The 26,253-nt window shown below is 45.5% G+C and overlaps 1 protein-coding gene and 1 long non-coding RNA gene across 2 annotated transcripts in view; one reads left to right on the top strand and one right to left on the bottom strand.

Annotated features, from left to right (window-relative positions):
- LOC144603241 (uncharacterized) overlaps positions 1–26,253 on the bottom strand; it is a 478,910-nt gene that overhangs the window by 217,187 nt on the left and 235,470 nt on the right. The window lies entirely within an intron of this gene.
- LOC144603236 (E3 ubiquitin-protein ligase TRIM39-like) lies at positions 276–25,556 on the top strand. Its single transcript, XM_078416433.1, has 6 exons — positions 276–718; positions 6,983–7,078; positions 11,175–11,405; positions 14,860–14,882; positions 21,504–21,622; positions 24,086–25,556. Exons 1-6 carry the CDS (start codon positions 305–307, stop codon positions 24,607–24,609), a joined length of 1,407 nt encoding a protein of 468 aa, XP_078272559.1. The 5' UTR covers positions 276–304; the 3' UTR covers positions 24,610–25,556.

Raw genomic sequence — 26,253 nt, 5'->3', positions numbered from 1 at the left:
TTGTTCCGCTTCGGGACAAAAAAATAAAACAGAATCTTGAAATCTGTTGACAAAATGTTTAGGAAGTAACTGCAGATGCGGGTTTACACCGACGGCCGACACAAAATGCTGGAGTAAATCAGCGGGTCGGGTAACACCACGGGAGAAGAGGAAGAGGCCGCCTGACCCGCTGAGTTACTCCAGCGTTGTTGTGTCCATCTTTGAAATCTGTAGATTTGTGCAAAGAAACGTACCCGGAAATCGCCGACTTTGCAGCAGCGCGAAAGTGAAACTAAGCGCCCGGGACCCGGAGAGGGCAGCAGCGATGGCGAGTATAGACGTGCTACAGTCCATGAAAGATGAGGCGCTTTGCCCCATCTGCTTGGAGTTCTTTGTCCAGCCTGTAACCATAGACTGCGGCCACAATTTCTGCCGGACCTGCATCGTCCAGCACTGGCAGTCGGAGCGAGGGCCGGCCACTTGTCCGCAGTGCCGGGCGCTGCTGCCCGACAAGACGCTCAGACACAACCGGTTCGTGTCCAACATCGTGGAGAATGTAATGAAGCTCAGAGTGGACGAGGCGGTGGTTCAGACGGAGCTCCGCTGCCAGGAGCACGACGAGAGGCTGAAGGTTTACTGCAGCGATGACCAGAGGCCGATCTGTGTGGTGTGTGCCACGTCCCGCCATCACCACGGCCACTCCACCAGCCCGCTTGGCGAGGCCGCTGAACTCCATAAGGTGGGACACCGCGCTCACAGTGAACTGCCACAGGACGGGAACAGGCCTCTCTGTTCATCTCCTCACCCACCCACCACACAGAACACAGAGCAGGACAGGACAGGAACAGGCCTCTCTGTCCACCCGGTCCTCACCCACCACACAGAACACAGAGAGAGAGTAGCACAGGACAGGAACAGGCCTCTCTGTCCACCCCCTCACCCACCACGCAGAACAGAGAGAGAGAGAGAGTAGCACAGGACAGGAACAGACCCTTCGGCCCACAGTGTCATAGAAGGTAGAAAAGTACAGAACAGGAACAAGCCCTTCCGCCCACTGTCACAGCACATAGAACAGTACAGCACAGAAACAGGCCATTCGGCCCACAATGTCATAGATCATAGAAAAGTACAGCACAGGAACAGGCCCTTCGGCCCACAATGTGATAGAAAAGTACAGCACAGAATCAAGCCTTTCGGCCCACTGTCACAGAACATAAAACTGTACAGCACAGTAACAGCCCCTTCAGCCCACAGCGTCATAGAACATAGAAATATACAGCACAGGAATAGCCCCTTTGTCCCACTGTGTTATTGAACATCGAAACGTACCACAGAGGAAAGTATAGCACAGGAACAGGCCCTTCAGCCCACATTGCCATATAAAAGTATAGCACAGGAACAGGCCCTTCAGCCCACAGTGCCATAGACGGTAGTAAAGTGCAGCACAGAAACAAGCCCAACGGTCCACCGTATCATAGAACTTAGAAAAGTAGAGTGTAGTATGGAACTGCAGATACTGGTTTAAACCAAAGATAGACACAAATGCTGGAGTAACTCAGCGAGACAGTCAATCTCTCTAGAGAGAAGGAATGGGTAACATTTCGATTCGTCTCATCCCGAAAAGTCAACCATTCCTTCTCTCCAGAGATGCTGCCTGTCCCGCTGAGTTACTCCAGCATTTTGTGTCTATCTCCGATAAAACAGTGCTTCGGCCCACAGTGTCATAGAATATACAACAGCACAGGAACAGGCCCTTCGGCCCACAGTGTTATGCAACAGAAATATACAGCCCAGAATCAGGCCCTGTGGCCCAAGGTGTCATAGAACATCGAAAGGTGTAGCAGAGGTACTGGCACTTCAGCCCACAGTGTCATAGAATGTAGAAAAATGTAGCACAGAAATAGGCCCTGCAGCCCACTATGTTACAGAATATAGAAAGGTCACCTCCTTCCAGGGACCCAAACAGACTTTCCAAGGGAGGTTCACATGCACCTCCCCGAACCTAATCTACTGCAATGTTCCTGATTCAGTTTCCTATCCATGTTCTCCAGAGATGCGGCACGGTAGCGCACGGTAGCGCAGCGGTAGAGTTGCTGCTTTACAGCGAATGCAGCGCCGGAGACTCAGGTTCGATCCTGACTACGGGTACTGTACTGTAAGGAGTTTGTACGTTCTCCCCGTGACCTGCGTGGGTTTTCTCCGAGATCTTCGGTTTCCTCCCACACTCCAAAGACGTACAGGTTTGTAGGTTAATTGGCTGGGTAAATGTGAAAAATTGTCCCTAGTGGGTGTAGGATAGTGTTAATGTATGGGGATCGCTGGGCGGCACGGACTTGGAGGGCCGAAAAGGCCTGTTTCCGGCTGTATATATATGATGATATGATGATGATGCTGCCCGACACGCTGAGTTACTCCAGCAGTTTGTGTCTTATTATAGGAAAGTACAGCACAGGAGCAGGCCCTTCAGCCCACAGTGTCGTTGGACATCGAAAGGTGCAGCACTAGAGCAGGCCCTTCAGCCCACAATGTTAGAATACTAGACCAAGTGGACCCGTTGGACCCAAACCTCTCCTGCATTGATGCAGCACCCTCTCCTCCCGCCTACCCCTCTCCCCATTCCCCCTTCCCCCTCTCCTTCCCCTCCCCCCAATCCATCCCCCTCAACCCCTTTATCCTCCCCTCCCTCACTCCACCTCCCCCCCCTCTCTCCCTAGGAAATAGATTTAAACTTTAAAATGTGAATAACTTTAAAAATATAACACCGATTTCAATGAAACTTCTTCCATTAGCACCAAAGGGACGACGGTGAGTAAGGTGGGCCTAAAATTGTCGTGCTATCGTGTCCCGTTTTGGCTGTAGCTCAGGAACAAACAAACAAACAAACAAACAAACGAGAGTTTTAGTATATAGATAGAAAAGTACACGGCAAGAACTGACCCTCACAGTTTCATAGAACATAGAAAAATAGAGCACAGGAACATGCATTTTGACCCACAATATCTATGCTGAACATGACGCTGTATAACTAATCTTCTCTGGTTTACGTTTATTATTGACACACGTACCAAGGTACGGTGTGAACCTTTTGTTTGCGTGCTTATCTGATCAAATCAGATAATATTATAAAAGAATAGAACCAAGCCAAACACGAGAGGAAAACCCAGAGCAAAGAGAAAGATACCAAAGTTCAGAATATCATTTCTCAGCTTTACAATCAGGGGTGGCAATGGTGGCACACCGGTAGAGTTGCTACCTTACAGCGCCAGTGACCCAGATTCAATCCTGACTATGGGTGCTGTCTGTAATGAGTTTGTACATTCTCCCACAAGCCAAAGATGTACAGGTTTGTCGGTTAATTTGGCTTCAGTAAAAATTGTAAATTGTCCCTCGTGTGTAGGATAGTGCTGATGTACAGGGATCGCCGGTCAGTGCGGACTTGATGGGCTGAAAGGCCTGTTTCCGCGCTGTATAACTAAACTAAATTAAACTGAACAATGCAACAGTTCCACAGAAAACGTCCACTGCCTGCAATAAGGTAGGATAGAAAATCAGGTCTGTTGCCTCGATTTTGAAAGGACCATTCAGAAGTGCAATAAGAGGGGAAGAAGCTGTTTCTGACTCTGAAGGTGCACTCTTGCAAGCTTCTGAATCTTCTGCTTGACAGGACCAGGGAGCAGAAGGAATGACCAGGCTTGGAAAGGTGCTTAATTAATTTGGCTGCTCTTCCGAGGCAGCTTGAAGTATAGATGGAGTCATTGGTGGGGAGTGTGGTCTGTGTGACGGACAGGGTTACATCCACAAATCTCTTCCTGCATATGATCCATGTCATTCCCCATATATTAATGTGTGTCTCCTAAAAGCCACTTTCATATTTGCCATGCACATCTACTTTAAAGTTTGCACCTCTCACCTAAAGTTATGCCTCTAGTCTTTGACATTTCCTACCTTTTGTGGTGAAAATGTTCTGATTGTCCACCCTATCCTATGCCTTTGATAATTTTATAAACGTCTATGGGATCTCCCTTCACCCGCTGGCATTCTGGGGAAAACAACCACTCCTTATACGTAATACCCACCCATCGAGACAACATTCTGAACCCTTCTTCAGACCCAACCTGAAAATCCATCAGTTAGTTCTTTCCCCAGATGCTGCCTGACCCGCGGAGTTCCTCCAGCAGTGTTTTACTCAAGATTCTAACATCTGCAGTTTAGTTTTGTTTAGAGATACAGCAGAGAAACAGGCCCTTCAAGGAGAAGATAACTTGCATTGTAGGCAGCCCAGACAATGCATATTGTTTGATTGCTCACATTACGTATTTGCCCTATGAGTAATGGTTGAGTAAGTTTGGTCTGTATTCATTGCTGCTTCGAAGAATGAGATGTGACATTGTTGAAACATGGAAGGTTATGAGGGGGATTTGCAAGACAGATGTTGAGAAGATGATTTCCCTTGTGGGGAATCTAAAAACAGGGTCGTTATTCAAGAACGAGCAGTTCCTCATTTAGATGGAGAAGAGGAGAAACTTCTCCACGGAGGATGGTGAATCTTTGGAATAGTCTACTGCAGAGAGTTGTGGAGTAAAGGTCGTTAAATACGTTCAAGAGAGAATTTGCCCCTAAGAGAGACGAGGACCATGAGAATGGGGAAGGGAAGTGGGTGGTGCTCAGGTGAAGGACACAGGGAGCCATGTTATCAAAATCTGTTCCAATTTCTGACATTCTTAGATTATCCCTTCCATCTCTCTTCACACATTTTTTAATTGTTACTCCAATTATGAATGGAAATTCTGTCCTTGACCAGATACATTGAAGCTACAGAAAAAAAGCACATCAATGCCTGTACTTCCTCAGGAATCCGGCATGCCTCCACCGGCTCTTACTAACTTCTACATCCCAAGAAATTAGGCTTTCGGGATGCATCGTTGCTTGGTTTGGGAATAGCTCTGCCTGAAGCAGCGAGAAATTGCAGAGAGTTGTGGATGCTACCCAGGCTATCACACAGGCCACATTCCCCACCATACACTGTTGGAAAGGGTGCAGAGACGATTTATGTAGATGTTGGCAGGAATCAAGGGCCTCAGCTTTAGGGAGAGGTTGAGCAGGCGAAAACTCTTTTCCTCAGAGTGCAGGAGAATGAGGGGTGTTCTTATAGAGGTGTCCAAAATCATGAGAGGAATAGATCGGGTGGATGCACAGAGTCTCTTGACCAGAGTAGTGGTATAGAGCCCCAGAGGACATAGGTTTAAAGTGAGGGGTAAAGATTTAATAGGGAAACATTTTCACACAGTGGGTGGTAGGTGTATGAAATGAGCTGCCAGAGGACGTCATTGATCCAGGTACTATTGCAACTTTTAAGAAACATTTAGAGAGGTACATGGATAGGACAGGTTTAGAGGGGTATGGGCCAAACGCAAGCAGGTACGACTAGTGCTGGTGAGGGCAAATTGGGCCTAACTGCCTGTTTCCACGCTGCAAGATTCAATGACTATGACACTCCATCTGCGTTGCCACGGGATAACAGCCAACAAAATGTTTCCACCATGGTCATTCCCTCTTCTCCCCGTTCCCATCAGGTGGAAGATCCAGAAGCTTGAAAGTCCATAAAGCGAGACCAAGGAACAGCTTCCTCCCCTGTCATATTTACCATACTTCTGAAAGATCCTATCTGAAGATAGAGTACAGTCCCAATTCTCCAACGTAACTCATTGCGGACATTGGACTTTTTCTATGGATCTGTTATGCTCCATTGCTGGAAACTATATTCTGCACTCTGGTATTTTCTCTTTGCTCTTACTACTGTACTTGTTTCTTGTTTGATTGTATTCATGTACAGTATTACCTGATTTCTTTGCATAGAACACAGACAAAGGTTTTTCACTGCATCTCAGTACACATAACAATAATGAACCTATACCACAACCAAATTCCAATTCTGTTTATCCTGATGATATAGGTGAAGGCTATTTCAGCCCACTGTCTATGCCAGCATTAAGAGCGACCTTATTTCCCAATAATTTTCCCTGCAATCTATTCCTTCCACTTTCCCATCAACTTTACCCAGATTCAATCGCTCACCTGTATGCTCGGGGCAATTTACTGTGTCATCCTAAACTACCAAACAGAACACAATTACCTTTGGTGTTGGTTTTGTATTCTCAAGTGTACAGAGATGCAGTGAAAACATTTGCTCAGCCCGCTATCCAAGCAAGTCATACCATTTATGAGTCCAATCAAACCATAGTCAAGTCTACCAGGTCGTGCAAAGAAAAAAATAAACAGTGTTGAGTATAGTGCTACACTAGAGAGAAAGTGCAGATGTTCTAAAAATGCAAACGTTGCAAGAATATAGATTGGGTGATCGGGACCATATCAACAGCTTATAAGAGTCTGATAAATAGTCTGATTTATATATGATTTCTATATAGATTTATAATAGCAGGAGAGAAGGTATTCCTGAAAGTCATACACACTTTCAAGATTTTGGATCTTCTGACTGATGCAACAGGCGAGAAGAGAGAATGGCTGGGGAGGAAGTTGTCCTTCATCATCTTGCTGCATTCCTGAGGAAGTGTGGTGTCGATGGAGTCGATGAGGGGGAGGCAGGTTTGAATGATAGACTGGGCGACATCACAACTCTCTGCAATTTCTTGCAGTTTTGGACAGAGCAGTTGCCAAATCAAGCTGTGATACATTCTAATACGATGCTTTCTAGGGTGCATCCGTAGAAATTGGTTGGAGTCACTGGAAACATGCCGGATTACCTGTTTTATGGAACATGTAAAAAAATTACAAGCAAATGGGTGTAATCCACACAAGGAGAACGTCCCATGGACAAACATGGTGGACCAGGTTGAAACTAGATGGCTGGAGCTGTGAGGCTGCTCTGCCAGCTGAGCCAGATTATAATTGGGGTTGATCTTCCAGATCATTGACAACAGACTTTAAAAATGTCGTCTTTTTCAGGAGACCTATGTGACTTTTTTTGCGCGTTTCTCTGTTCCAGGGAATGCTACGGAAAGAAATCGAGTCCCTGAGTGAACAAATGCTTGATTGCTGTGAAAGACAGGATGAAGAAGAAGAAGATGTAAATAAGCTGAAGGTACGAAGGGCCGTTTAAAGGTCCCACCTCAAAGCAAAGTTGAGATGGGAAACGAAACAGTTAATGTAAAAACTAGTGTGGCGGTCCAATGTCATGCATGTGAGATATTGACTCAATCTAGCACCAGGTAAATATTTAATTTCCGTGCCTTTCACTCCATTATATATTTGATCTGTTGTAATATTTTGTTTCCTCCGATTCCACGCCAAAGATCACAATGATCATTTGCTCATGGTTCCAGCATCCTGAGTTTCTTGTGCCTTCATTGAAAGGCCCGATGTTTTCTCCAACTACACAGCATGAGAAGCGTAGGGAAGGGAGCAGGAATCAGACAAGTGGTCCATCAAAACACAAAGTGCTGGAGTAATGCAGTGGGTCAGGTCAGGCAGCATCTCTGCAGGGATTGGATAAGCAATGTTTCAGGCTGTTTGTCCATTCCTTTCACAGATGCTCCTGAACCCATCAGTTCATAGAGTCATATAGCGTAGAAACAGGCCCTTCAGCCCAACTTGCCCACACGGGACAACATGTCCCATCTACACTAGTCTCACCAGCCTGTGTTTGGCCCATATCCTTCTAAACCTACCTGATCCGTGTACCTGTCTAAATGTTTCTTAAACGTTGCAAGGGTACCTGCCTCAGCTACTTCCTCAGGCAACTCGTTCCATACACCTATCACCCGTTGTGTAAAAAAGTAACCTGCTGAGTTACTCCAGCTTTTTGTGAATAAAAAAGTAACCCCTCGGGTTCCTATTAAATCTTTCCCCTCTGCATGTATGTTCTCATCCACATCTTTGCTATAAATGACAAACAGCAATGGGACCACCACCGAACCCCATGGCACACCATTAGTCACAGGCCTCCAGTCCGAAAAGCAACCTTCCACCATCATCCTCTCCTTCCTTCCATGAAGCCAGTTTTCTATCCATTCAGCTTTCTTTCCTTTGATCCCATGCGATTGTAAGGGGTTTCTGCGCCGATCTTTCGCCCGACCTACGGTCCCCGTGCCTTGCTCTGATCCCTTGACCAGGCCGTGCACACTGGTTCCCCGTGAGTGGTTCGACCCACTCACCCCCTACGGTTCTAGACACTGGACTTAGATGCAGGAGCGTTTATAGTGCAGAAAAATTCCACCAGACCAGATTTGAAAACCAGGGTTTAAATGAAAAAGGCTTTTATTTAGCGCTTGGGACTATTGTCCATGAATACTTATATATTGCTATACGACATATCTATTAAACACATATTGAATCACATGAATACCTTGGACTTATGAATCACAAAACGCACAGTTCCACAAGACGTATACACGAATATCTTTTTCGCTGAATTCTTAAACACACAGTTCTACAAGACATATACACGACTGTAAGATGGGGAACGTACGACACATCGCAAAATTGACCAACACATATTTCTTTACACACCCAACGTTTATTCAAACCACCCTCCCCTCTACACTAAACTATGTCCAGGATATGCAGGATTGGAGTACATGCTCACCATGGGGCTGTTACTGGCTGTTGGTTTTGCAGTATTTCTCCTCGAGTTGCGTGCCTGTTCCTCTCTCTTGCATCCGTTTTTCTTGCCTGTCTTTTCTTCCTCCTGCATTCGTTTTCTTGCCTGCTTGCGTTCCTTGCAGGTTTTATTCTTCCGTTTAAAACCCAAAAGTCGTGGCGAGTTATACTATTTCTGACCCGTCCTATCTCCCGCCAGATCTTGGAATCTCTTTGTTTAAAAAGATATGTATGAGTTTTCTCTCTGATCTGCGCTTATGTCCGGGGATACCGGGGATGGCCAGACGGTGTTAATTGGTATTTCGTTGCAAGGTGATGGGTTTAACTGGTTTCCCATCACCTACCAGGTTGTTTTCTATGGGCTATTGTGCCCCCTTAACGAGATTAACTGTGTAGGTCGGCTTGGGGCATTGTGAGTATGCTGATGTCAGTGCCCCAGTGTCTGGACTTCGACCTGGTTTCGCAAGCTTCTGCATGGCCAATACCCATCCATTGTTCTGGCCGTGGCTTTGCAGAAACCTAGAGACTGGGCTGTAAGGTTTTTGCTTTTGTGGCTGGTCACGAGGTCCTGCGGCCATCTTAGGACCAAAAGATTGTGACATCCCTTGGAAAAAACCGACCGCAGCCTTTCTCCGCTATCAGCCCCAGTCTCCCGTTTAAAATGTCCAAACTGCAGCTCTTTGGTTTTGTGTTGCTTTCAGAATGAGGGAAAACTTCTCAAATCTTACACGATGTATATTTCCGACAGCACTTTGTATTTTGCTCAAGATTCCAGTATCTGCACTTCCTTGTATCTCCATGTGCTCCATCAAGCCTGTCCACCTTTCTAGTCATAACTTTTGACTTCTCTCTATTATCATATCATCATATCATATATATACAGCGCGGAAACAGGCCTTTTCGGCCCACCAAGTCCGTGCCGCCCAGTGATCCCCGCACATTAACACTATCCTACACCCACTAGGGACAATTTAAAAAAAAACATTTTTACCCAGTCAATTAACCTACATACCTGTACGTCTTTGGAGTGTGGGAGGAAACCGAAGATCTCGGAGAAAACCCACGCAGGTCACGGGGAGAACGTACAAACTCCTTACAGTGCAGCACCCGTAGTCAGGATCGAACCTGAGTCTCCGGCACTGCATTCGCTGTAAAGCAGCAACTCTACCGCTGCGCTACCGTACCTATTACATCAATTCATCTATGACATCTCTCCAGTCTGAAGAGTTCCAGAGGCTCACAAACCTTTGAGCAAACAAAAATCATTCCCTTTCCCTTGGAGATAAAAGGAACTGCATATGCTGGAATCTTGGACAAAACATAAAGTGCTGGAGGAGCTCAGGGAATCAGGCAGCATCAGCGGACGAAATGAATAGGTAACATTTTGGATCAGGACATTTCTTCAGGCTCATTCCTCAGATTTCTTTCTTCATTCCCTCCTTCAGTAGGTAAAGCTGTTGGCTGAATCTATCCTGTTCTAGATTGTCCCAACCAGAGAAAGTATCCTGTCAACAAGACAGACACAAAATGCTGGAGTAACAGTGGGACAGGCAGCATCTCTGTCTGAAGGAATGGGTGACGTTTTGGGTCTTGACCCTTCTTCAGACTGAATGAGGGGAGAGGGTGATACAGAGATAATGAAATATGTTTTGTGTCTATCTTCGGTTTAAACTAGCATCTGCAGTTCCTTCCTGCAACATATCCTGTCAACAACTCCACTCAGAACCTTATTCACTTCCCATATAATACAACTCCTTTTAATGATGTCAAGTTAATGAACCTATTCAACACAGCCTACTGTAAACAAGGAGATTGAATCTGCACCACAGTGTCAAACCATCACCATCCCAGAACATGGGACAAGCCCTTTGGCCCACAATGTCTGCCAAACATAATGACAGGACCAACTCTTATCTGCCTGCACATTGTCCATATCCCACCATTCACTTGCCTGTCCAAAAGCCTCTAAAATGATTCTAATGTATCTGCCTCAACCACCCCCCTCCACCCCCCCCCCCCCCCCCCACCTTACAACAGCACATTCCAAGCACTCACCACCCTTTGTGTAAATAAAAATACTTGCACTGCACATCTCCCTTAAACTTGCTCCTCTCACCTTAAAGATGTTTCCTCCCACATTCCAAAGATGTGCAGGTTTATGGGTTAAATGGCCTCTGTAATTTGTCCCCGGTGTGTAGGATAGAACTAGTGTATGGGTGATCACTGGTCACCACAGACTTGGTGGGCCAAAGGCCCAGTTTCAACACTGTATCTCTAAAATAAAAAGAAAGGTAAAGTCTGATTAAAGATAGTTCAAAGGTCTCCAATGAGGTAGATGGTTGGTCAAAACCGGTCTCTAGTTCGTGAGAGGATGGTTCAGTTGCGTGGAAACAGCTGGATGAAACTGTCCCTGAATCTGGAGGTGTGTGTTTTCAGTTATAACCTAGCATAATGTTCAGCTGTGGCATGGTGGAACAAAGAGCCTGTTCCTGTGCTGTACTGTTTCCTGTTCTGTGCTCCACGACCCATGAACTTCTCACCTTGCACTGGGTAAATCCACCTGTTGTTTATTCCATCAGAAAGAATCTGCGGCTCTGCAGAAGAACATTGAATCTAAGTTCGAAGAACTGCACCAGTTTCTGCACCAGGAAGAGAAAAAGCTGAAAACAATACTGGAGCAAAAGGAAAATGCCATATTGCAACAAAAAGATGAAAATCTAAAGAAAATCTCCGAACAGCATGCATCACTTAAGAAAGCAATCTTGGACATGCAAGAAAAACTGAGTCTGGAAGATGCAGAGTTTATGCAGGTATTGTCTATTGTTTACATGGGAAACATGATGCCATTACCATTCAGATTCTAAAACCCAATGTACAGTAGAGAACTCCATCAGTCCACATTCAGAACTTTGGCAGCATCAGTTCCAGAATGGGTGGTACGGTGGCACAGCGGTATAGTTGCCTTACAGCACTTACAGCGCCAGAGACCCAGGTTCGATCCCGACCACGGGTGCTGGCTGTATGGAGTTTGTACATTCTCCCTGTGACCGCACGGATGTTCTCCAAGAACTTTGGTTTCCTCCCACACTCCAAAGACGTGCAGGTTTGTAGGTTAATTTGCTTCGTAGAGATGTAAATTGTCCCAAGTGTGTGTGGGAGAGTGTTAATTTGCGAGGATCGCTGGTCGGCACAGACCCAGTGGTCAGAAGGGCCTGTTTCCGGGCTGTATCTCTAAACTCTAAACCAATATCGCAGCTTTTCCAGACTCTTGGATCATATTCATTAATACTCCAACACACTTAATTAATGTAGAAACAAGAAATTGCTGATGCTGGTTTCCACAAGAGGATACAAAGTTCTTGAATATCTCAGCAGGTCAAACACCATCAAACATGCTGCTTCACCTGTTGTTATAACAGCACCATCAAACATGCTGCTTCACCTGCTGTTATAACAGCACCATCAAACATGCTGCTTCACCTGCTGTTATAACAGCACCATCAAACGTGCTGCTTCACCTGCTGTTATAACAGCACCATCAAACGTGCTGCTGGACCTGCTGAGTTATAACAGCACCATCAAACGTGCTGCTTCACCTGCTGATATAACAGCACCATCAAACGTGCTGCTGGACCTGCTGAGTTATAACAGCACCATCAAACGTGCTGCTTCACCTGCTGATATAACAGCACCATCAAACGTGCTGCTGGACCTGCTGAGTTATAACAGCACTATGTCCACTAATGAGGTCTGAATCACTCTAGAGGAGGTTCTGACCCAATTCATCATGTTTCCTTTCCCCCTCGACAGATGCTGCATGATCTGATGAATTCCTCAGGCACTTTGTGTTTTGCACTGTTTTAAATAATTGTTTACAGATGATATGCAGAATAACAATAAACATTCCAGTTAACTCGTTATCACCTACCCCACAGACAACAATGGACCATTGTGGGCCACACCTTTCCTTGATCTTCTTTTCTTTTTGCATATCTTTCATTCATTTCTTCTATGTACCTTCTATATCTCTCATTTCCCTTTCCCCTGAATCTTAGTCTGAAGAAGGGTCTCGACCCCAAAACCTATTCCTTTCATCCAGAGATGTTGCCTTTTTTGCTGAGGTCTGATTTTAGAGTCTATTCCAGTTAACCAGGTACATGTAAACAGAGCACTGGGAGCAGAATGAGGCAAGTTTCAAGGAAGCATGGGGAATGGGGCCCAGGTGAGTTTTAAGGGAGACTGGTTAAGTCAAGTTGAGCTTATTGTCATATGAATACATACAGTGAGGGACAGATGCAGTGAAAATCTTGCCTCTTGCACCATCACAAGCTTATAGACACGATCAGCACACAGAATCATGTTAGACTCAAGTTCTGCAAGCCAGTGAAAAGGAAAAGACTAGTTGGGCATTGAGTATAAGTGTCAGGAAGGCACAATGCAGATTTTTAGCACTTTGGTTAGACCTCATTTGGAGTATTGTGTGCAGTTCTGGACACCCCAATATAAGAAGTCTGTAGAGGCCTTGGAGAGAATGCACTAGATGTTTACCAGAATGATGCCTGGATTACAGGGAATTAGTATCAGAAGAGGATGGACAAACTTGGATAGTTTTCTCTGGACTGTCGGTGTTTTCTCTGGACTGCTGTAAGTAGATCAAATTAAGAGAGCCACCGGGTAGACAGTCAGAACCCTTTCTCATGGTGGAAATATGAAAGATCAGTGGGCATAGCTTGATGGTGAGGAGACAAAATATAATGGAGATGTGTGGGGCAGGCGAGCGAGGGTGGTTGGTGCCTGGAATGCAGGGCCAGGGGTGATGGTGGTGGATGCAGGACCAATACTGGTGTTTATGGGCTTTTAGACAGGCACGTCATGGTCACGTGCAGGCAGATGAGATTAGTTTATCTTGGCATCATGTTTGGAACAGGCATTGTGGGCCAAAGGGCCTGCTCCAGTATTGTGCTGTGCTGCTCTGTGAGTGTGGAACTTTAGCACCAGAATGCTGAAGGAAGAATGGCAACTAAGAGTTGGAAGGAACTGCAGATGCTAGTTTAAACCGGAGATAGTTTGACTTCTCTAACTTCAATTAACTCTTGCTTTCCCTCTCTCTCCATCCCTCCCCCTTCCCAGTACTCCAACCAGTCTGACTGGCCCTGATTACATTTTATCTCTGATTGCTTTGTTGTTACCTTCTCCTCGCTAACAACGATCTATTCTACATTTTCCTTGATCTCCACCCTCTTTGATGTCTCGTTCTCACACCTTATACTTTCTTATCTCTGTATCTCCCTCTCCCCTGACTCTCAATCTGAAGAAGGGTCTCAACACGAAATGTCACCCATTCCTTCTCTCCAGAAATGCAGCCTGTCCCACTGAGATACTCCAGCATTTTGTGTCTATCAGTGGCGACTAAGACCCTGGTGTGTTAAAAGGAACAGGGAAATCAACAAGTGATGTGGCAAATTGGATGCATCAGGACTTCCAAATAGTCACACCGTGAAATAATAGAGGTTTATTGCACCAAATAATCATTTCCTCATAGGTCTGTGAGCTTCAATTTTAACAGTTTTTTCTGTTAATAGACCATAGAACTTGGAACATAGCACAGGAACCTTTCAACCCACAATCTCACAGCTGAATATGATTCCAAGCTAAACTAATCTCTTCAGCCTGCACATGATCCATATCCCTCCATGCCCTGCATATCCGCGTGCCTATCTAAAAGCCACTTAAATGCTGCTATTTTATCGACATGCCCTCCACCGAGAATTTCGAACTATGAGTTCGGTATTGAAACCAATGTCCAAATCTTGTGACATTGTAAAGTCAAATTGCAGTTTTTACACAATAATATTGGAAATGCATTTTTACCATTGTTTAAGTTTCTGACAGATCTTTGTAATGCAATGTTGTAATAAAAGGCCCACCCTTTTATTGGTGGTTCAGCGATAAAGTTGCTGCCTCACAGCACCAGGGACCTGGGTTTGATCCTGACGACGCGTACTGTCTGTACAGAGTTTGTACGTTTTCCCCATGACCTCCGTGGGTTTTCTCAGAGATCTTCGGTTTCCGCACACACTCCAAAGCCGCACAATTTTGTGGATAATTGGCATGGTTTAAATGTAATTGGTCACCAGTATGTGCAGGATAGTGTCAATGTGCGGGGATCGCTGGTCGGTGTGGGCTCAGTGGGTCGAAGGGCCTGTTTCTCTGCTGTATCTCTACAATTAAAAAGTAAAACTAAAACAATCTTCTCTCTTTCAGGATATTAAAAATATTCTTGGCCGGTAAGTGCATTATTGTCCATATTTGGCTGACAATTATATATTCTGTAATGCAACCCATTCCACCTGTAGTCCTTTGCATTTTTGGATACGGATTGCAGGCAAAGTGAATGAATACTTGGGTTCATTGGAGCAAAAAACTTTAGGGGCTGGAAATCCAGAACAAAGACAGGAGACACACGGAAATGCAGATGCTGAAATCTTGAGCAAAACACAGGGTGGTGGAGGAACTCAGCGGCATCTGTAGATGAAATGGACAGGCGACATTTCAGGTCGGGACCCTTCTTCATACTGATTGTAGTAGCAGGGAGAAAGCTGAGAAGGAGTGGTGGGCGGGACAAACCCTGGCGAGTGATAGGTAGATACAGTTTGGGCGGGGGTTTTATTGGCAGTGGAATAAGTGACACAGGCTGGAGATAAAAAGGCAACAAACATGTGTCAGATAAGAAGAGAGGATGAAAGGAGGGATGTAGATGGAAGGGGACATGGTAAGATACATAGAACAGACAGCACAAGAACAGGCATTTCAGCCCACAATGTGTACGCCATACATGATGCTAAGACAAACCATTATCTGCTTGCACATACTTTTTTGAGGATGTAACAAGTAGATTGGATAAGGGAGAGCCAGTGGATATCGTGCATCTCGACTTTCAAAAAACCTTTGGCATGTTCCCACACAAGAGATTAGTGTGCAAAATTAGAGGCCGTGGTATTGGGGGTAGGATATTGATATGGATAGAGAACTGCTTGGCAGACAGGAAGGAAAGAGTAGGAATTACCAGGTCCTTTTCAGAATGGCAGGCAGTGACTTGTGGGGTGCTGCAAGGCTCGGTGCTGGGACCCCAGTTATTTACAATATATATTAACGATTTAGATGTGGGAATTAAATGTAACATCTGCAAGTTTGTGGATGACACGAAGCTGGGTGGCAGTGTGAGCTGCGAGGAAGATGTTATGAGGCTGCAGGATAAGTTGGGTAGGTTGGATAAGTGGGCAGATGCATGGCAGATGTAGTATAATGAGGATAAATGTGAAGTTATCCACTTTGGTGGCAAGAACAGGAAGGCAAATTATTATCTGAATGGTGTCAGATTAGGAAGAGACTTGGGTATGCTTGTACATCAGTCACTGAAAGTAAGCATGCAGGTACAGCAGGCAGTGAAGGAAGTTAATGGCATGTTGGTCTTCTTTGCGAGAGGATTTGAGTTTAGGAGCAAGGAGGTCCTGCTGCAGTTGTACAGGGTCCTGGTGAGACCGCACCTGGAGTATTGTGTGCAATTTTCGTCTCCTAATTTGAGGAAGGACATTATTGCTATTGAGGGAGTGCAGCGTAGGTTCACCAGGTTAATTCCCCGGGATGGCGGGACTGACATATGTTGAAAGAATTGGTCGACTGGGCTTCTATTCACTGGAATTTAGAAGGATGAGAATGGATCTTATACAAACATTTCCATTTCTTAGAGGATTGGACAGGCTAGATGCAGAGAAATATTTCCCGGTGTTGGGGGAATCCAGAACGAGGAGTCACAGTTTAAGAATATGGGGTCGGCCATTTAGGACTGAGATGAGGAAAATCTTTATCACCCAGAGAGTTGTGAATCTATGGCATTCTCTGCCACAGAAGCCAGTGGAGGCCAATTCGCTGGATGTTTTCATGGAAACAAACATACAGTCGATAGATAGAAAATAGGCGCAGGAGTAGGCCATTCAGCCCTTCGAGCAAGCTCCGCCATTGAATGTGATCATGGCTGATCATCCACAATCAGTACCCCGTTCCTCCCTTCTCCCCATATCCCTTGATTCCACTAGCCCTAAGAGCTCTATCTAATTCTGTTTTGAATGCATCCAGTGTATCGGCCTCCACTGCCTTCTAAGGCAGAGAATTTTCTTCACTGCCTGCGGTAGCTGCATGCTTACTTTCAGTGACTGATGTACTAGGACACCCAGGTATCGTTGCACCTCCCCTTTTCCTAATGTGAAGCCATTCAGATAATAATCTGCCGCCTTGTTCTTGCCACCAAAATGGAAACCTCACATTTATCCACATTAAAATGCATCTGCCCACTCACCCAACCTATCCAAGTCACCCTGCATCCTTAAAGCATCCTCTTCACAGTTCACACTGCCACCCAGCTTTGTGTCATTTGCAAATTTGCTAATGTTACTTTTAATTCCTTCATCTAAATCATTAATATATATTGTAAATAGTTATGGACCCAGCCTTGCGGCACCCCACTAGTCACACCCTGTCATTCTGAAAGGGATCTGTTAATTCCTACACTTTGTTTCCTGTCTGCCAACCAATTTTCTATCCAGGTCAATACCCAACCCCCATGTGCTCTAATTCTGCCCACTAAATTCCTGTGTGGGACCTTATCAATGACTTTCTGAAAACCAGATACACTACATCCACTGGCTCCCCCTTATCCATTTTACTTGTTACATCCTTAAATAATTCCAGAAGATTAGTCAAGCAGGCTTTCCCCTTCGTAAATCAATGCTGACTTGGACCGATCCTGTTACTGCTATCCAAATGTGCTGCTAATACATCTTTAATAATTGACTCGATCATCTTCCCCACCACCAGTGTCAGGCTAACTGGTGTATAATTCCCTGTTTTCTCTCTCCCTCCTTTCTTAAAATGTGGGATAACATTAGCTACTCTCCAATGCACAGGAACTGATCCAGAATCTATAGAACATTGGAAAATGATCACCAATGCGTCCACAATTTCTAGAGCCACCTCCTTGAGTACCCTGGGATGCAGCACCTCAGGCCCTGCGGAATAATCAGCCTTCAATCCCATCAGTCAACCCAACACCATTTCCTGACTAATGTGAATTTCCTTCAGTTCCTGTCACCCTAGATCCTCTGTCCCCTAGTACACCTGGGAGATTGTTTGTGTCTTCCTTAGTGAAGACAGAACCAAAGTACCTGTTCAACTCGTCTGCCATTTCCTTGTTCCCCATAATAAATTCACCTGCTTCTGTCTTCAAGGGACCCACATTTGTCTTAATTAATCTTTTCCTTTTCACATACCTAAAGAAGCTTTTACTATGCTCCTTTATATTCTTGGCTAGCTTACCTTCGTACTTCATCTTTTCTCCCGGTATTGGCTTTTTAGTTAACTTCTGTTGTTCTTTAAAAGTTACCCAATCTTCTGGCTTCCCGCTCATCTTTGCTATGTTATACGTCTTCTCTTTTAGTTTTCTCCTGTCCGTGACTTCCCTTGTCAGCCACGGTTGCCTCTTACTCCCCTTAGAATCTTTCCTCCTCGTTGGAATGAAATGATCCTGCATCTCCTGGATTACTCCCAGAAATTGCTGTTCCGCCGTCATCCCTGCGAGGGACCCTTTCCAGTCAACTTCGGCCAGCTCCTCCCTCATTCCTCCATAGTCCCCTTTGTTCAACTGCAAAACTGACACTTTTGATTTTAGCTTCTCCTTCTCCAATTGCAGATTAAAACTTATCATATTATGGTCACTACCTCCAAATGGTTCATTTAACTTGAGTTCCCTTAACAAATCCAGCTCATTGCACAACACTAATCCAGAATTGCCTTCTCCCTGGTAGGCTCCAGTACAAGCTGCTCAAAGATTCCATCTCGGAGGTACTCGACAAACTCCCTTTCCTGGGGTCCAGTACCAACCTGATTTTCCAAGTCTACCTGCATATTGAAATCTCCTATAACCACCGTAGCATTACCTTTGTTACATGCCAATTTTAACCCCTGATGCAACTTGCACCCGATATCAAGGCTACTGTTTGGGGGCTTGTAGATAACTCCCATTAGGGTATTTTTGCCCTTACAATTTCTCAATTCTACATTAACTCTACATCTTCTGATTCTATGTCACCCCTCGCAAAGTACTGAATTTCATTCTTTACCAACAGAGGTACCCCACCCCATCTGTCCACCTGTCTGTCTTTTTGATAGGATGTATAATCCTGAATATTCAGTTCCCAGCTCCGATCCTCTTCAGGCCTTGTCTCTGTAATTCCCACAACACCAGACATTAGCTACCAATCTCTAACTCAAGGGAGAGTTAGATTTAGCTCTTCAGGCTAATGGAATCAAGGGATATGGGGAAAATGCAGGAATGTGGTAATGATTTTGGATGATCAGCCATATATGGCGGTGCTGGCTTGAAGGGCCGAATGGCCTACTCCTGCACCTACTGTTCTTTGTTTCTATGTTTCACTAGTTCCACCTAAAGGCATGCTCTCTGCAGCCTTACAAACTTGCTTCCAGAATATGTTTATCCAGTTCCCTCAAAGACTACAGTGAAACATGTCTCCACCAATTCTGCATCCGTATGTTCCAGATTTGGACAACATGCCAGCAGTTTAGTTTAGAATGAAATGATGTCCATCAGAAGAACTGCCAAGGGACGTCCAAAAGGACATTCCTTGGCAGTTTAGAGATACAGTGTGGAAACAGGCCCTAAAGCCGGCACTGACCAGCGATCCTTGTACACTATCCAATACACTAGGGACAATTTACCATTTTTACCAAAGCCAAATAAACTATGAACCTGTATGTCTTCGGAGTGTGGGAGGAAACTGGAGATCCCAGAGAAAACCCACACAGGTCACGGGGAGAACGTAGAAACCTTATAGAGATAAGGACTCATAGTCGGGATTGATCCCGGGTCTCTGGCACTGTAAGGCAGAAACTCTACTGCTGTGTCTGGTATGGAAGTTAGAATCATTTTTCATTATGATGTTCTTAATACTCTTCCCCTATATTGCATACCCGTTGCATATAATCTTTTACCATTCCTCCAATGTGAAGAGTCCTTCAATATCAAATTTATCCAGACCCTTCATTACTTCACATAATCAATTACATTTCTCCTCAGCCTTCTCTTCTCCCAGCTTATGTAAGGGCTTCATTCTTCAGAAATGTCTGTAAGTCAATTATTCAGCAAGTCAGAAACAGTAATCTTCCATGGCCATCTCACAATATACTTGCTAAAGTTCTTTAGAATCATTGAATAATAACCCTAATTTTACCTGTGATCAAACAAATGGAATATACTTTGGATCCATTAGTTAATGAATACCATGAAAAATTCATTATTGGTGTGGCACAGTGGTATAGCGGTGGAGTTGCTGCCTTACAGCGCCAGAGACTCATGTTCGATCCTGACTATGGTTGCTTTCTGTATGGAGTTTGTACATTCTTCCTGTGACCATGTGGGTTTTCTCCAGGTGCTCCGGTTTCCTCCCACACTCCAAAGATGTACAGGTTTGTAATTGGCTTTGGTAAAATAGTAAATTATCCCAAGTGTGTAGGATAGTGTTAATGTGATCGGAGGGCGGCATGGACTTGTGGGCCGAAGGGCCTTTTTCCGCACTGTATCTTTAAAGTGCAAGGTGTATTGCTTTATTCTTATTTATTATTGCTGAGGATAGCACTATGGTGCAGCTGGTAAAGATGCTGCCTGACAGCGCCAGAGACCTGTTTTGAACCTGACTTCGGATGCTGTTTGTGGAGAGCTTGTACTTTCTCTTGTGTAGGAAGGAACTGCAGATGCAAGTTCAAACCGAAGATAGACACAAAATGCTAGAGTAACTCAGCAGGACAGGCAGCATCTCTGGGGAGAAGGAATGGGTGCCGTTTCGGGTTGAGACCCTTCTTCAGGCAAATTGTCTAAAGAAGGGTCTCAGCCCAAAACGCCATGCATTCCTTCACTCCAGAGATGCTGTCGGTCCCACTGAGTTACTCAGTGGGACGGGCAGGGTTAATTGGCCTCTGTTCATCGCCCCAAGGGTGTAAGGACTGGATGGGAGATTGGGATAACATGGAACGATTGTGAACGAGTGATCAATGGCTGGCATGGACTTGGTGGGCCAAAAGGTTTGTTTCCGGACTATATCTCTATAATTATTCCTGGCTTAAAAAATCAGTCTTTCACTCGGTCATGCAATCGTTACCTGGGAAGCCCCTGAGGCTCCAGTCCTTCTAATCAATGTAACCAAAGCACTGTTATTGTACATCATTTCCACACCCTCTCCAATATCCTCACACTTAATTCCTCTAACACACACACAGTTCAGAAGGAATATCCATTACCTATGGAGAAGGTTAATAGCTGGTGGCTGTTAAGCTACCAGCAATGGATAATAAAAACCAATGTCTCATGTGCAAGGGATGCGATATGATACAATACGATAGAACTTTACTTATCCCAGGAGAGAAATTGGTCTGCCAGCAAAATACAACATAAAACACAAGATACATGAAGCATGGAATTTAAGTGCTGAGTGGAAAGTCCAAGATTTGGGATGCAGTACGGGGAGTTCAATACTATCAGAAGTGCTGCCTTTTGGTTGAGGTCTCCATTTGCTTTCTGAGGTAGTCCTTGCAGAATACTATAAAAACCAACTGAGAATTCCTCCTTGGTCAATAACTATCCCCAATCAACACATAGAATAGCTTGATTTATATATTTCTTATATATGTTGTTCATATTTCCCTATGACCTAAGTCTTGGATAGTAGTCTCTGAAAAGTCAGAAGTTGAGGGCAGTGCTGACAAGTATATAAAGTGAGATCATAGATATGGTGTATCATTCTACTTTTGCATCTCAGCGATACTTTTTATTTCCAACACAGGTGTGAAAACATGCAGTTCCAAAGACCCGCCAGAGTTTCCATTGACCTCAGTCAAGATGATTTCAGTGGCCCCTTTCAGTTCAGTCTGTGGAAACGGATGCTGAAGTTAATTAATCCAGGTAAACTTATCTTCCAGTAGAGTCGAGGAATTATGGTGTTTGAAATATGGAAGAGATTTTGATAGAGGTGTGAGGAAAAATTGACACATTTGGTCCAGTCTGAAGAACGGTTTCGCCCTGAAATGTCACCTATTCCTTTTATCCAGAGATGCTGCCTGACCCAATGAGTTACTCCAGCTTCTTGTGTCTAAGTTCAGTGTAAATTAGCCCCTGCATGTCCTTCCTACACATTTGGGCCAGGCCAGCCCACAGGTTCAGTAGCGATACACCAGATATGTAACACGGCTGGTAATCCTGGGGCCTGAACTCACAGTTTAAAGAGTTCAGTACAGTGCAGGAGCAAACTCTTTGGCCCACAATGTCCATGCCGACAATGAAGCCAAGATAAACTAATCTCCCCTACCTGAAACCTATACCTCCATTCTCTGCATATCCATGCACCTCTCTAAAAGACACAATGGTGTCTGCCATCACCACCTCATCCAGCAACATGCTCCAGGCATCCTCTGTGTTAAAAAAACATGCCCCGTACATATTTTTTTAACTTCATCGCTCTCACCTTAAGGCCACCTCCTGTGGTGCACAACATTTTCACCCTGGGGAAAAAAAGGTTGTGAATGTCTACCTTATCTCTGCCTTCCATCAGTTTAAGCATTGCTATCAGCTTCATATCACACGATGGAAACTGTGTCATTTAAATTCAATTCATAATTTGGAATTTGGAATTTCATAATTTCATAATTTGGAATTTTGGAATAATTTGGAATATCTGGTCTATATTAAGATGACCACGAAAAATGCAATAGACAATAGGTGCAGGAGGAGGCCATTCGGCCCTTCGAGCCAGCACCACCATTCAATGTGATCATGGCTGATCATTCTCAATCAGTATCCCGTTCCTGCCTTCTCCCCATACCCCCTGACTCCGCTATCCTTAAGAGCTCTATCTAACTCTCTCTTGAATGCATTCAGAGAATTGGTCACCACTGCCTTCTGAGGCAGAGAATTCTACAGATTTACAACTCACTGACTGAAAAGGGGTTTCCTCATCTCCGTTCTAAATGGCCTACCCCTTATTCTTAAACTGTGGCCCCTGGTTCTGGACTTCCCCCAACATTGGGAATATGTTTCCTGCCTCTAACATGACCAAACCCTTAATAATCTTATATGTTTCGATAAGATCCCCTCTCTTCCTTCTAAATTCCAATGTATACAAGCCTAGTCACTCCAGTCTTTCAACATATGACAGTCCCGCCATTCCGGGAATTAACTTAGTAAACCTACGCTGCACGCCCTCAATGGCAAGAATATCCTTCCTCAAATTTGGAGACCAAAACTGCACACAGTACTCCAGGTGCGGTCTCACTAGGGCCCTGTACAACTGCAGAAGGACCTCTTTGCTCCTATACTCAACTCCTCTTGTTATGAAGGCCAACATTCCATTGGCTTTCTTCACTGCCTGCTGTACTTGCATGCTTTATTTCAGTGACTGATACACTAGAACACCCAGATCTCGTTGTACGTCCCCTTTTCCTAACTTGACACCATTCAGATAATAATCTGCCTTCCTATTCATACCACCAAAGTGGATAACCTCACACTTATCCACATTAAACTGCGTCTGCCATGCATCCGCCCACTCACACAACCTGTCCAAGTCACCCTGCAACCTCATAGCATCTTCCTCACAGTTCACATTGCCACCCAGCTTTGTGTCATCTGCAAATTTTCTAATGGTACTTTTAATCCCTTCATCCAAGTCATTAATGTATATTGTAAACAGCTGCGGTCCCAGCACCGAGCCTTGCGGTACCCCACTCGATACTGCCTGCCATTCTGAAAGGGACCCATTTATCCCCACTCTTTGCTTTCTGTCTGCCAACCAATTTTCGATCCATGATCACATTGTCAGTATCCTACCCCCAATACCATGTGCTCTAATTTTGCCCACTAATCTCCTATGTGGGACCTTGTCGAAGGCTTTCTGAAAGTCAAGGTACACTATATCCACCGGCTCTCCCCTGTCAATTATCCTAGTTACATCCTCAGAGGTACAGGTGAACCTCTGCCTTACCTGGAAAGACTGTTTGGTTCCTTGGATGGAGTCGAGGGGGAAGGTAAATGGACAGGTGTTGCATCTCCTGCAGTTGCAGGGGAAAGTACCTGGGGGGGGGAGTGGTTTGGGTGGGAAGGAACGAGCTGACCAGGGAGTTTTGGAGGGAACGGTCTCTGTGGAAAGCAGAAAGGGGTGGAGATGGGAAGATATGGCCAGCAGTGGGATCCTGTTGGAGGTGGCGAAAATGTTGGAGGATTATATGTTGTATGCGATGGCTGATGGGATGGAAGGTGAGGACAAGGGGGACTCTGTCCTTGTTACGAATGGGGAGAGGTGGAGCAATGTGTCAAAATGTTTGATTGGCAAATCGTGTGAATTCACCATGCAGACCTTTTTCTCCCCTTCAGTCCCGATCAAACTGAAGCTGAATCCGAACACTGCGCATCCGAGACTCATCCTGTCCAGTGACCTGACAGCCATCAGACTCGGTGCTAAACAGATGGTCCCTGACAGACCAGAGCGATTTGTGCAGTGGCACGGTGTCCTGGCTTCTCAGGGCTTCAACACTGGGAGCCACTACTGGGAGGTAGAGGTCGGAAGGAACACTATGTGGAGTGTGGGAGTGGTAAAGGCATCGGTACCGAGGAAAGCGGAGTTCACACCAGAGCCGAAATCCGGAGCCTGGGTATTGTGGCGTCTGGGAGAGGAATATACCACTATGTCTGCACCACGTACTGCCCTCCCTGTTCCAGTCAAACCCCAGAGATTGGGCGTCTACCTGAACTATGAGGCTGGCCAGGTGACACTGTACAATGCCGATTACATGTCACATCTGTACACTTTCACAGACAAGTTCACCGAGAAACTCTATCCTTTCTTCTTAACGGGCTGCAACATTGATTCATTGCAAATAGTCCACTTGCATATATAGGTTTATTTGGTGTATGCGCGGTCAACCTTTATGGGGAGACACTTGAAACTGCCCTCCTCCAGGGGTTATCAGTGTTAATCAGTGTCTGATAAGTCGTTCCAACAATGTCTCCACCTGTAAACTCCATCTTTAGATATCTAAGACCAAGTAGACCTGTTGGGGCCCAAATCTCTCATGCATTGGTGCAGCACCCTCTCCTCTCCCCCTCCCCCCTACACCCCCCTTCCCTTCCCTCCCTAGGAGATAGATTTAAACTTTAAAATGTGAATAACTTTAAAAATATACACCGATTTCAATGAAACTTCTTCCATTCGCACCAAAGGGATGAGTAAGGTGGGCCTAAAATTGTCACGCTATCGTGTAACGTTTTGGCTGTAGTTCAGGAACAGACAAACAAACAAACAAACGACAGTTTTAGTATGTCGATGTCCCTATCTGCAAACATTCCTGAGCCAAACATCTCTAACACATTCTGATGCGTTAAACTTGCCCTCACTACCCATCTTTTTGGCCAATTAACACTGAGCTTAGCCATCTTCATTTATTCCTATTTTGCTCAACTTAAATATACACAAAATTCTGGAATGCTGATAAAAGGTCAGCAAATCTACAGGTTCACCCTGTGACTGTGTGGGTTTCCTCCGGTGCTCGGGTTTCTTCAAATAATCTAAAGACATGCTGCGCCACCGTGTCGCCTATTATTAAGATTTAGTTCGGGATATGCTGAGAACAGAAGATTTTAATTTTGGTGGTCATGCCCGTTGTTTGAAATGCACCTTATTTTATATGTGTATTTTGTGTACCTTTTTTGAGATGCTTGTGTGTATTTCACTAACTTAAATGCTTCCTGAGTCTAATATTATGCACAGATTATGCAGAAGTGGGGGCGGCTAACGGCTGCGGCTCGCTAGCAGTCTGTTCGTCTTTTTTCCTTTTTTTTTGTTGTGTGTCGGTGTTTGGATGGTTTTTGTATTTTTTTTTTGGTTGTGTATGTGTGGGGGGTGATGGTGTGGGTGGGGGTGGTGGTGTGGGTGGGGGGTGGCGGGGGGGGGGTGGGGGAAACTTTTCTCTTCCTCACGGCTCACGGCTCGGCTGCGGGGCCTAACATCGCCCGGTGCGGCTCGGCCGCTGGACTTTACATCGCCTGGTGCGGCTTGGCCGCTGGACTTTACATCGCCCGGTGCGGCTTGGCCGCTGGACTTTACATCGCCCGGTGCGGCTTGGCCGCTGGACTTAACAGTGCCCGGTGCGGCTCGGCCGCGGGACTTTACATCGCCTGGTGCGGATCGGCCGCGGGACTTTACATCGCTGGTGCGGCTTGGCCGCTGGACTTAACATTGCCCGGTGCAGCTCGGCCGCGGGACTTAACATCGCCCGGTGCGGCTCGGCTGCGGGACTTTACATCGCTGGAGCGGCTCGACCACGAGACTTTTCATCGCTGGTGCGGCTCGGCTGCGGGACTTAACATCGCCCGGTGCGGCTCGGCTGCGGGACTTTACATCGCTGGTGCGGCTCGACCACGGGACTTTACATCGCCCGGTGCGGCTCGGCTGCGGAACTTAACATCGCCCGGTGCGGCTCGGCTGCGGGACTTTACATCGCTGGTGCGGCTCGACCACGGGACTTTACATCGCCCGGTGCGGC

This window comes from Rhinoraja longicauda, chromosome 19 (assembly GCF_053455715.1).
Source record: "Rhinoraja longicauda isolate Sanriku21f chromosome 19, sRhiLon1.1, whole genome shotgun sequence".
Taxonomy (NCBI): domain Eukaryota; kingdom Metazoa; phylum Chordata; class Chondrichthyes; order Rajiformes; family Arhynchobatidae; genus Rhinoraja; species Rhinoraja longicauda.
The sequence above is the reverse complement of the archived record's forward strand: the minus strand, read 5'-3'. Positions and strand labels throughout refer to the sequence as shown.

Bases quoted from the DNA above. Each gene is read 5' to 3' on its own strand.
- LOC144603236 (XM_078416433.1), top strand. From the start codon at position 305: ATGGCGAGTATAGACGTGCTACAGTCCATGAAAGATGAGGCGCTTTGC. The intron at 719-6,982 runs GTGGGACACCGC...TCTCTGTTCCAG, and splicing joins AGGCCGCTGAACTCCATAAG to GGAATGCTACGGAAAGAAAT. The intron at 11,406-14,859 runs GTATTGTCTATT...TCTCTCTTTCAG, and splicing joins AAGATGCAGAGTTTATGCAG to GATATTAAAAATATTCTTGG.